The following is a 12,775-nucleotide window of genomic DNA, read 5'->3' as shown; positions in this document are numbered from 1 at the left end:
AACTACATGAATTGTGTTGTGGAAATTAATTCAATAATGTTTAATAATCACATGCAGATAATCAGTAGTGCTATCTATCAACTTCCTGACAACTCTGAATCTTAAATGTTCAAGCAATAAATAGGAATCAGAGATTGATTTAAAATTCTCTCACAAGCCATACCACATAAAGAGAGATGCATTAAAGTAACTGCAAACAAATCTACCGTCATTTATGTAATAATTTTTAAAACAGTGAAGAATTCTGTTGTCTTAACTCTTAAGTAACCTCTGTGCTGAGTTACTCTCAAAGAAACAAGAAGATAAATATTCAAACACTGCCCCTTACATTAGCCAACCACTATATGTGAAAGAAACAACAATCTCTGACTAGCAATTTTTTTTTCCTAGAAATAAACACAAATATGGAGACAATGGCAGACTGTAATTCCACCAGATAATAGCCTTCAAGATGAGTAGTTATGGTCCAGACTCTAGGTGAAATAATGTCTAGTAACGCTATTAGAGCAACACCTTCAGGTTCAAAGAAAAACCATAACCTTCAACCTAATGAATTTTATAGGAAATGGAAATAAGTGTAAAGAGACCAAAGCTAACTATATTTAGCTATACTGGGGTGAAATATTTAGAAAATAATTTTGGGGTTTGGAGAGAGGGGGAGAGGAAGCACTAAACTTGCACAAAGACAAAACAGGCACTAAAACTCCACACCATGGATCCACAAAAATCACAAAACTGTTAAAAGCTGAATGTCTTTCCCTAATCTATGTTAGGACACCCTTTGATAAAGAGTTAAAATCTGACAGAAGGGTCTTTCTTCAAACTTGAGAGTTTTTAGATGCACAATATATGAAAAACATTCTCATAATCAATTTTTAGAAACTTCTTCATTGTAAAAATTAACTCTGAAAACCAAACACCACAGGAATCTAATCCAAATGTGAAAGGAATTATTCAAGGATAAAATCTATCATGCTTCCTCTATAATACCTTAAGATGAATTAAGTTCTAAAAAAAAAATGAATTAAGATCTAGCTATACTAATCAGAATACTGAGGCACATAGGTACATAGTCTAGTCTCTCATAATAGACAGACTTATATTAGGTTATTAGATGTAACAAAAATAGCACAAAGTAAATGACCTGAATTGTATACAGAGCTTTCATACTTTGCAGCTTTGTAATCTTGGAAGAATCATTTCTTTAAGCGTCTATTTCCTTTCTCATCAAACAGACACTACCAGCACACATTTGCTAACTCCAAAATACAATGAAAATGCAAGATGATACTCTAAACTATTTAACAGAAAAATTGGGTTTATATTAGACACTGGAGGCCCCTTTTCAAAATAACTGCCACCAAATAAATTTTTCTGCCAAACTATCTTTAAAAATCAAATCAAAACACACAGTTATTAAAAGAATATTTGTGGAGGTGGCTGGGTGGCTTGGTCAGTTAAGCGATCGACTCCCTGATTTCAACTCAGGGATACCCACATCAGGCTTCATGCTGGGCGTGTAGCCTGTTTTGGATTCTCTTTCTTTCTCCCTCTCGCTCTCTCCCCTCCTTCTCCCCCAACCCCCATCCCTCCCTGGCTCTCTCTCAAACAAAATTAAATTAAATTAAATTAAATTAAATTAAATTAAATTAAATTAAATTAAATTAAAATTAAATTAAATTAAACTAAACTAAATTAAATCAGAATATTTTTGGACTACCAAAGAATCTTCAAATTTACAATGACCCAACAAAAGATGTAGAGGTCTAAAATTTCAATTTTATAAGTTTGGGCTTTCTGTTGAGAAGTCCTTCAGAAATCCTCACTCATTCAAACTGTCAACTTTAAGGCAACTCCTCCAAAATGCCCAAAATGGAAAAGACTGGTACAAACCTGAGAACCAAGAGTAGTGTTAAGTGTTCTTCACTTTCATCAATTTCTTTGACCAAATGCAGCAACGTATTTTTCTGAATTTATTCATGGCCTACACCTTTGACAGCTTGTGTGACAGTATAAAGATACTTGTACTTATCTGGTCACTAACATTTCACACTAAAGTGTGCAAATGATCCATTAAAATTTTCTGTAAGTAAATTGTAAAATCTACTGCAAAAAAAAAATGCAATGTAACCTGACAGAATCTAAGTATGCATAAGGAAAATTCAGTTAGTAGTAAGGTAAATTAAAATCAGCCAAATATATTCTAAATAGAGCCAGAAGGCAATATAATTTACATGCAGGAGTGGGGGAAGGGGCTGGCTTTACTAAGGAATTAGATTCCTTTTGCAGTAAAATGATACAAAAAGATTTTGTATAAAGCAAGAGATAATACCATCTAAAGTCAGGAAGGGATTGGATGATTTTTATGGATCCCTTAAACTTTCATTTCTTTTTTTGTTTAATGTTTTATTTTATTTTTGAGGGTGGGGGGCAGAGAGAAAGGGAGACATAGAATGTGAAGAGGGTCTAGGCTCCAAGCTATCAGCACAGAGCCCAACGCGAGGCTTGAACCCATGAACTGTGAGGTCATGACTTGAGCCAAAGTCGGATGCTTAACTGACTGAGCTACCAGGCACCCCAAGCTTTAATATTACTTAGAAAAAACCCAGCTCACTCTTTTACAAAATGCGAACAAAAGAGAAATAAAGTATTTTTACATGTAATTATTGTTTCTAATCAGTTTGTTCTTCCAAGATCTAAAACAACAGCTATCATTTTATATCCTATTATTTTTAGCCACATTAAATGAACATTTTCAATTTTCTCTGTTAAAAGAACAGAGGGCAAATTTAATAAAACAGAGGACAAAAATATTTAATGGAACACTCAAATTACAAGAATTAAGTATTTTTCCTTTATTACAAAATCTATGACCAATTTCATGCATGTTTTAGGAGCTATCAGATAGGCAATCAAAACTCAAAGTGACCTCCTAAGATTGATTTCACTTTCTAGTCTCATTCCAATTTAACCCTGAGTGTCATTTTATGTAACATATAAAGGTAACTGATCTTATTCAAGCCTTTGAATAATACCCTACCATCCCTTCCCCAAAATCTCCTTCAGGCCCTCTGCCCTCAAACAGACCAAAGAACATACACAAAAATGAACTTAATAAAATGACATGTGTAAAATAACTCGTGCATCAAGAAACACAAACAGGTTTCTTTCTGGCAAATCTGTTTTTTTTTTTAATAAGAAACAGTTAAGACGGAAAGAACACAACACTAATGGATGTTACTAAACCACAGAAATCCTAGAAGACAAAGTTTCCTGCTTACCAAGACTTCAGTGTATATGAATAGGACACTGGGATTTGAAATGTGATTAATAAAATACCTCATTCTAGTTTTTGAAATCCAATCATGCACAGAAGTATGACCCCAGAACCCGATTCTATTATACCTAATGAAAAAAAGTTAAAAAATGTTTTGCCTCTTTTAGTGTTTTAAATAGGAAAAAGTACTTTCATGAGTCTTCCTTAAAAGGCATATTCACTCACGCACACTCTCTCTCTCAAAAATAAACATGAAAGAAAAGAGAAGAGAAGAGAAGAGAAGAGAAGAGAAGAGAAGAGAAGAGAAGAGAAGAGAAGAGAAGAGAAGAAAATTGGGGCAGCTAGGTGGCTCAGTCAGTTAAGCATACGACTTCAGCTCAGGTCATGATCTTGCAGTTCGTGAGTTTGAACCCCGCATCAGGCTCTGTGCTAACAGCTAGGACCCTAGAGCCTGCTTCGGATTCTGTCTCCCTCTCTCTCTGCCCCTCCCCCACTCATGCTGTCTCTCTCTCAAAAATAATAAACATTTTTTTAAAAAGGTATTTTTTAAAAATTAAAAAAAAAGGTACACTCACAATCTGGTGTTTAAGTGGTTAGCTTAACTTCTGAAATAGAAGAATCTACCCACTTTGATATATGAAAAGGTCAATGAAGACCCAAACTCTACCCAATTTCAGCCTCCAAATATAATTAAAGTCCATGTGACATGGAAATATAAAAAGCTTAAAGGGGGGATGGGGGGAGAGAGAAGTTTCTAAGCTATTATATGATGGTTTTGTTTTCCCAGGGTGAAGATTAGAGTGGGATGAGAAAAAGAACAGGAATTAATATAGTATTCAGATCTTGCTAACATACTACTCCAATAAAACCGTCAACTTTTAGTAAGTAGAAGCATAAAGTCCTCTAGAGTTACCAATTTTTTCCTCATTTGCTTCTGTTCCATTAAGACAGTTTAACACTTGGGGTAGAAAGAAAAGAAATCTAAACAAAAATTATGTTATGAAAATCAGCTGTTTTCCAGGTGTATGAGGTACCTAGAACAAAGTCATGAAGACAGAAAGTAGAACTGGGGTGCTGAGGAAAGGGAGGAATGGGGAATTATTGTTGAATGGGTACAGATGTCAGTTTGATATATTAAACAATTCTGGAGATAGACAGTGATGATGGTTGTACAACAATATAAACGTACTTAACGTCAATGAACTCTACACTTAAAAATGCTTATTTTTTTAAAGTTCCCTTCAAAGAGGCCATAAAAAAAAAAAGATGTCCCAACCAACATCCACTCTATTTTAAGCACAAAACCAGATCAAGATTTCCTGTTACATAGTTGTACATAGTTTTCAAAGTTTCATGCATTCATCGGTATACAGACTGAAAGCTTGATCTATAGGCCAATGACTGATATGTAAAAATAATCTGAGTGTATTTTCTCTATTCTCTAATATTTGTAGTTTAGCAATTAATGTCCTTCAAAGATCAGGCCTCCTTTCTGTGGTCAAAACAGCATTAAGCTTAAAATTAGCCAGAGAATCCTATTTTTAATAAAGTAATTTTATGAGTAAGTATTTGAGAAATGACACGGGGGGGGTCATTTCAACAAGTTTATACTTATTGTAGAAATACCAAGACTTCATGCCTTGCTCTATGACATAAGGTAAATATAGCTGCCGTGACTACATGATAGATTCAGTCTGCACCTCGATTCCTTCTGTAGATCCTTAAAGAGCTGAAAACATTCTCATAAGGCTATGTACCAACTCCTCAATGTGTAAGATCTAAGACTTAGAAATGTGAGATTTTCCCACACCTACTACACGAAGCTCAGTAACCTTCTACATAGTTCATGATCCTATATATAGTTGCTAAATCAAGTGACTAAAAAAGCATCATGCCATGGCTCAAAAGACTATCTTAGTGATATATACCGAATGATATCAAGCACTGGCTCACAAAAAACAACTCTATAATAACTAGGAAACCAACTTGGTTAACATAGGTCACAATAAAAATCTGATATATGTAAGCAGGGAAAAAAGACTATTACAAAAGTAACCTAACCACTGAGCTGGGTTGGGTTAAGCGGTGAAAATACCATATGATGGGCAAATTTCTTTAATACACTATCTGTTGTCTACCTAGACATCACAAAATTCAAATCTAGTAAGACAAGTATTTACTTATCAAATTTCAGTAATCAAAAAATTGCTGATACATTACAACATACTGTGACAACGGCAAAGATTTCTTAAAAGATTTCAATGCACAAATACCACTGGTTACAACGTGAGAGGTGCTTATATGGTTGCATGTTTTGAAAAAGATCAATGCAATCTAACTATCAATGCAACCTTGGAAACAGCTACCCACTCACTTAAACCATAATGATCCTAAACCATTTTAGTATCAGTAGATCTCAACAGTGATGGCAAGCTGATAGGAAATACGTGGCCTAAAGATTATCTGTACTTAACAATGTGACATTAATTTCTGGAAAGTGCACTAAAGTGTGGTTAACTATTCAAGACAAACCTAGATAAAATTGAAAAAAGTTGTAAGTAACATTATAATACTTTGATCCATTACACTTTGACTCACCTAATTTGCTTAGCTCTTAAATCACTATCCAATAAAAATTATATAGACTGACACAATTAAATTTATTCCTAAAAAGGTATAGGTCAATACTCACTAACCAGAACTTCCTATCTAAGCCAGCTCTGTTAAGACCTGGGAAAAGATGATCAATTCTCATTCACAAATAATGACTGCAAGCCGTCATTTAACAGAACTGTTTATACTAATCCTGTAGAAAGTCTAATATTACCGTTGTATTTTAGAAAACTGAATTTCTTCGCACTGTATTTTAGAAAGTCTAATCTCTTCTAAGAGCAAATTAAAATCCAACACATATGTTCATTTGATCCTATCAAGTTATGTGGGAAATAAATGAAAAAAAAATTGAAAAAAATAAAGCCTGTGTAAAAAAATCTCAAATTACTTTAAAAAAAAAAAAAAGCCTAGCTAGCAATTACAAATTAATAAAACTAATGAAAACAGGGAGTGAAAAAAAGAAATGACAAAACCAACCCCTCCTCGCTGACCATCTACATGTATGGAACGGATGTGATCTGCCAGATCTGGACTAGAGTTGAAGCAAGCCTGGCACTGGTCCCAACAACAATTATAGGCAATATTTTTGCTTGAAGAAGTAGTGCTTCCTTGTCCATTCATCATTGCTGGAGTTGAACGCCCACTGGAAATTGTGCTGTCTACATCCATTATAGTACTGCTTATGCTACAAAAGAAGAAAAAAGGCTGTGTTATTCCTAGAAATTCACTAACATGAATATGATCTTATACTTAATTAAGATTACTACTTGACATTCTGCTCCATACAAAGCATACTAAACCATATTTTCTATTAGAAAACAACACTGCTTTGAAATCATTTAGTTGGCAATAAAGTGCAAATCAAGGCAAAAAAAAAAAATGCTGGTACCTCAAAACCAGTTATGGGATAATTTAAGTAACTTTTGGCAGACATGAACTCAATACTATAACCTACAGAAAGCAAAGCAAACACACACACACACACACACACACACACACCCATACATACAGCTCATCAAATTTCAGCCCTTGCATAGTTCTGAGAAGCACAATAAAGTAATAGAGTTATAGTGTCCAGCTATAAATAATTCAGAACCGAGAGTATGTTTACAATTCTGCAAATCACTTGTTAATCCATAATCATTTCCTCTATTCACTAATCTAAGAATACAACTGCTGTCATATCCTACTTCTCTCCATCTCAAAAAAGTTGGGAAATTGTGCAATATTTTCCCTTCTAAACAAGCAGAAGAGAGAAAACTGGGTGCAATAAAAAGTTTCTCCAATTTTACCAAAGTCCAAATAAAATGTCTTTTTCTAGACCTCAATTTTTTTTTTGCTAATTTCTATCCACAAAAAAAGGACTGAAAAAGCCAATCTTTTTTATTTTTTATTCACTAAAGTATAACATATTAGTGACCCTTTTATTTACTAAGAAAATTACATACTAGTAGAAATAAAAGTAAAAAAAAAAAAAAAAAGAAATGAAAGCCTTCCTTTCAAAAGCAATTCATTTAAGGGGACGGCTGGCTGGCATAGTCAGTAGAGCATCTGACTCTTGATCTCAGTCAGGGTTGTAGGTTCAAGCCCCATGCTGGATGTAGAGATCACTTAAAAATAAAATCTTTTTGGGGCGCCTGGGTGGCTCAGTCGGTTAAGCATCCGATTTCAGCTCAGGTCATGATTTTAAGGTTCAAAAGTTCAAGCCCTGCTGACACAGCCCAGAGCCTGGAGCCTGCTTCGGATTCTGTGTCTCCCTCTCTCTACCCCTCACTCGCTCACACTCTATCTCTCTCTCTCTCACAAATAAACAAAATTTGTAATAAAATAAAAATAAAAATAAAATTTTTAAAAAATTAAAAGCAATTCATTAAAACAATTTTTTTCAGTATCTTCCCAACAGAGACTACAAGAAAGTAGCTTCAACCAGAGGGCTCAACAGTAAGTAAGAATGTTTGCACATTAAATCCATCAAAAGCTATTTATTTATCTGCTTGCAATCTAAGTACCAATAAATTATGAAAATTATATTAACTTCCCGACTTCCAAGTTTTTACTACAGAAAATTTCAAAGACACAGAAAAGTTACATAAATTTGAACTTAATTTACATTTTGGGGACACGTGGCTGGCTCAGTCGGTACAGCCTGCGACTCCTGATCTCAGGGTTGTGAGTTCAAGTGTCATGTTGGGTATAGAGATCACTTAAAATAAATTTTTTTTTTTAGTTTACACTTTGTCCTACTTGCTATATGTAATTTGTTTTTCTCAATCATCTCCAAGTTGCAAACGTGATACTTCAACCACAATCACTTCAGCACACACCATCTAAAAATAAGAACATTTATCTATAATCACAACTTCATTTGCTTATATGTAAGAGTCAAAATAAAGTTTAACTTATTAAAGTAAAAATGATTTGTGTCTGGGGGTAGCTCAATCAGTTGAGCGTCAGACTCCTGATTTCAGGTAGTGATCCCAGGGTTATGAGCTTGAGCCCCACGTCAGGCTGCAAGCTGAGCATGGAGCCGACTTGAGATTCTCCATCTCCCTCTGCCCTTCTCCTGCTAGGGCTCTCTCTTGAAATAAATAAATACATAAACTTTAAAAAAAAAAAAGTGTCTAACATCCAATGCACCCATTTAAAAAGAGCTAGCAAAAATGTTTTTTAATAGGATGCTTCAGACATAAAAAATGTCTGATTCCCCTTTAAAGAATAGTCACATGCTTAAATTCATCTGGCTATCTACCAGTCAATGTAAGTTCTAAATTAGAACTTTAAAACTTCATTCTAAACTTTGTAATCTTGGGGCACCTGGATGGTTCAATCCATAGAACATGCAACTCTTTACCTCAGGGTTGTGAGTTTGAGCCCCACATTGGGTGTAGATATTAAAAAATTTTTCTGTAATCTCTATTAAATTCTCAAATGCAAATAAGCTTGGTTATCTGAATACTTAGTCATATTTTTTGCAGGAATAAATTGTGACGATGGCGTTTTTTCTATACAGAAATACATTATTTTTATTTGGGTCCTAGGAATTTCAAGTTTCATGAGGCCCTTAACCCATGAAACAATCACCTATTTTCCTAGATTTCATAGATTTTAAAACATTTTAACTGTAATGCTCATACTTTTATAAACCATACTAACACCAAAGGCAAATAAAATATTAATAGTTTTCAGTGGACAACCAACCACACTCAAATTATAAACCATCTTAGGAAAAGAGATTAATCTCAATGATCTATTGCAATGCAATCTCTAAGGTATAGCAAAGTGTAACACACACACACACACACACACACACACACACACATACACACACACACACACGGTAGTAATGCTCCAATTTCCATATCCATACCTAGGCCGGGGAGGGAGACAGATATAGACATGGGTGTTCTCTCAAGACAAAACTTTTGTTGTTGTTTTTTTTTTTTTTTAAGGCAAAACTTCTTTTGAAGGATACACAAAACATCATCCATGTTTTTTTGGAGGGGCAGATGGAGGATCAGAAGGAGAGAAACTTTCACTATAAATACCTTTTTGTATCACTTTTAACCACATACCTGTACTGCTTTTATGGAAAAGTCCAAACTTAGTTGAAAATAAAACCAATTTTCTTTAAATTGGACAAAGAAAGGCCAAGAGACTCATAATAAATCCAACCAGCAATATAGAGTCTATCTACATAGTGCTTAATGTACTTTTGTTTATTGATCTTACCATAGAAGGGGAACCTTGTAACTGCAAACATCCACATACACTGAAGATCATGTAATCAGTCTATGTGCAGTATCACTGAAACACAAGCCTTCATGTGGATACAGATCCTCACAAAAAGACAGTATAATGCTGATATTAAGAATATGAACTGTGTCTATCATTGGCAACTGAGCTGCATATGCAGTGGCAGAGGTGGTAAGGGACAGACCTCATGCCCTAGAAGACTCAAGAGACCTTCACATATGTGCAGCATACCACAGAGCCTCCCAAAGCCTAGCAGGGCCAAATGGAGTCCTACTGCGTAGCCCCTCTTAGGCTCCTGCAAATTCTAGGAGATGTCCAAATCCTAAGCCTCCAGGATCCCTTTTGGCCCTAGATCCATGCTGGAATCTATGGTTTTCTCCACTCCTAAGACAAAAAGGCAACAGTCCTGACGTGGGAGAGCAAAAGAGACAAGTTATAGTTAATTTTTTATTTTGACAGGACACTGAGCTAGATATAGATCCCATAGAAAACAGTGTCCTTCCTCCTGTAACAGTAAGATAACAAGATGATCTGAACTAGAAGAAGACATTCCACCTGATCCTGTAATATTCCTAGGATCCTACATATTAACATTTTTCATTCACTTAGTTCTCCTTCCCAGTGAACACCTACTAATTCTGTAAAATGTGAACAAAAGCAGCCTAGTAATTGGAAGGAAACTTAAGCCAGAAAAAAGCACTCCTACTATTCAGATAGTTACAATAATCTAATGCAGTGCTTCTCAATTTAATATTCTAACAATCACCTGGGATCTTATTACGTGCAGATACCAATTTAGTGAATTTTGGGGTAGGACCAGAGATAACTGTATTTTTCTTTTGAGATACTGTATTTTTAATAAGCACCTACTTGTTGATGCTACTGCTACAACATTTTGAGTAGCAAGACTAAAAGATCTTTTACTATTACCCAAGTAAGACAGGTCAGACTATCTCATGAAGTGTGTGTCTGATACTGCACAATGATATAAACTAAAGCATACACAAAAAAAGACACACACACACACACACACACACACACACACATCCTGTGACAACACATAATCCATAAGTTTCAAAAAAAAAAAAGAAAATCCCACACAATGTTAGAAATTCACACGCAATATTTAGGGAAGGAAAGGAAGGATTTTCAACATAACAACATTTTCTCTCTTTTCCATGGACCCTTTTCCTCTTAAGAAACTACCCGGCACACCAGCCATTTCTACCATAACATCTAGAGTAAACTACATTGCTATTATGAAAATTATTTCCTCTGGGGGCACCTGGGTGGCTCAGTCGGTTAAGCGTCCGACTTCAGCTCAGGTCATGATCTCACGGTTTATGAGTTTGAGCCCCGCATTGCACTCTGTGCTGACAGCTCAGAGCCTGGAGCCTGTGTCTCCCTCTCTCTCTCTCTAGGCCCCTCCCCGCCCCTGCTCACACTCTGCTTTCTCTCTCAAAAATAAATAAACATTAAAAAAAAAATTATGTCCTCTGGGAACTCAAGGGCCAACCAACACATGTAAGAATATACCCTTCTTTGAGAACTCAAATTACTGTCAAGCAAAACATTTGTATGTAGTCTTCACATAGTTCAACCAAATCAATTCACTACAACAGACTGAATGCAGAAGTAGATATGAAAAACTAGCTGTGAAGTCAGATATTAAAGATGTTAAATATAAAACAACATCACTCTTCTATTTTTTTTAACAGTAAAAGTTATTTTACATTAAGAAAATACTATGTAGGGGTGCCTGGCTGGCTCAGTTGGTAAAGCATTCAACTACTGGTCTCAGGGTCTTAAGTTCAAGCCCACATTAGGCATGAAGCCTATGCGGAAGGAAGGAAGGAAGGAAGGAAGGAAGGAAGGAAGGAAGGAAGGAAGGGAGGAAGGAAGGGAGGAAGGGAGGGAGGAAGGAAACATATAATTGGTTTATTTTTAATGTTTCTGAAGTTCTTGGTTTTAATTTCTAATCCTATAAGTTTATTGATAAATATAACCCACATAAACAAAAGATCTTTAATTTTTTTTAATAACTTTAACAGGTTTATTGAGATATAATTCATATTCCTAAATACTTAAGAAAGCAAAGGGGTTTTTTAAAGTAAAATGTTCAAGAACCACTGTTCTGGTGCAAAGTTTAAATGACTCTCTAAAATGTACTGGAAAGAGTAGGTTTCTGAGCTGGAATATTTTTATTTTATTTGGAGTTTAATTCCTGAATTCGAAATTGAATCTGAGGTCCAATGGGTAGAGAAGCCTTATCAGGAGCCTTCTTTTCAGTTACCTGTGAGGAAATTCATTTGTACTATGGATTCTCCTTGGTATCTTTGGGTCCTTTTCTTTCTCCTGCTCTTAATTACAAGGCTCTGAAATGTCTAACTTTATTTTTTTTTTAATTTTTTTTAATGTTTATTTTTGAGAGAGAGAGAGAGAGAGAGAGAGAGAGAGCAAGCATGAGTGGGGGAGGGGCAGAGAGAGAGGGAGACACAGAATCCGAAACAGGCTCCAGGCTCTGAGCTGTCAGCACAGAGCCCAACACAGGGCTTGAACTCACAGACAGCGAGATCATGACTTGAGCCGAAGTTGGACGCTCAACCGAATGAGCCACCCAGGTGCCCCCCTAAAATGTCTAACTTTAAAGGAGAGTTAGGAACAGAGACCCGAATGGATATGGGTGTATAATTTGAATTTAAATATAATTTACTCTCTTCACTCAAAAAAAATTAAAACATCAGAATTTCCTATAAATATGTCATTCATTAGCAAAGTTGCAGGTCTGTACTATAGACTTAATTTAGGCCTCCACATGTCCATTTATAAAAAATTAGATCTGTAAATCATACCCTTATGCCTTACCCAATTAAACACCTTCCAAGAAGACCAGTTACTTACTATGTGCTCTCCTCTCCTGGGGAGCCAATAACAAATTAAAGGGCTGACATAAGACAATTATTAAGAATTTTATAGCTTAAGTTTGAGGTTCTAGTCACTTTTGCATTTGTGATATAAAGACAATTAAGATCATTAGGTAATGGTGTTTTTCAAACAAAATTTGCATACTAGTAATCCCCTTTCATAGCTCTTGATCAGCAGAACTAAAGTGTAGTACATGGAGACTGAAAG

At 35.2% G+C, this 12,775-nt stretch overlaps 1 protein-coding gene across 3 annotated transcripts in view; it reads right to left on the bottom strand.

Moving 5' to 3' along the window:
- The window catches only part of AEBP2 (AE binding protein 2), a 94,621-nt gene that overhangs the window by 66,313 nt on the left and 15,533 nt on the right, over positions 1–12,775 (bottom strand). For all 3 annotated transcript variants that reach the window (XM_053225915.1, XM_027035678.2, XM_027035677.2), the window contains exon 2: positions 6,368–6,575. In XM_053225915.1, coding sequence (XP_053081890.1) covers positions 6,368–6,575 — 208 coding nt within the window. The remainder of the gene's footprint in view (positions 1–6,367; positions 6,576–12,775) is intronic.

Source organism: Acinonyx jubatus, chromosome B4, assembly GCF_027475565.1.
Source record: "Acinonyx jubatus isolate Ajub_Pintada_27869175 chromosome B4, VMU_Ajub_asm_v1.0, whole genome shotgun sequence".
NCBI classification, from domain to species: Eukaryota; Metazoa; Chordata; class Mammalia; order Carnivora; family Felidae; genus Acinonyx; species Acinonyx jubatus.
This window is presented reverse-complemented; position numbering and strand designations above follow the sequence as displayed.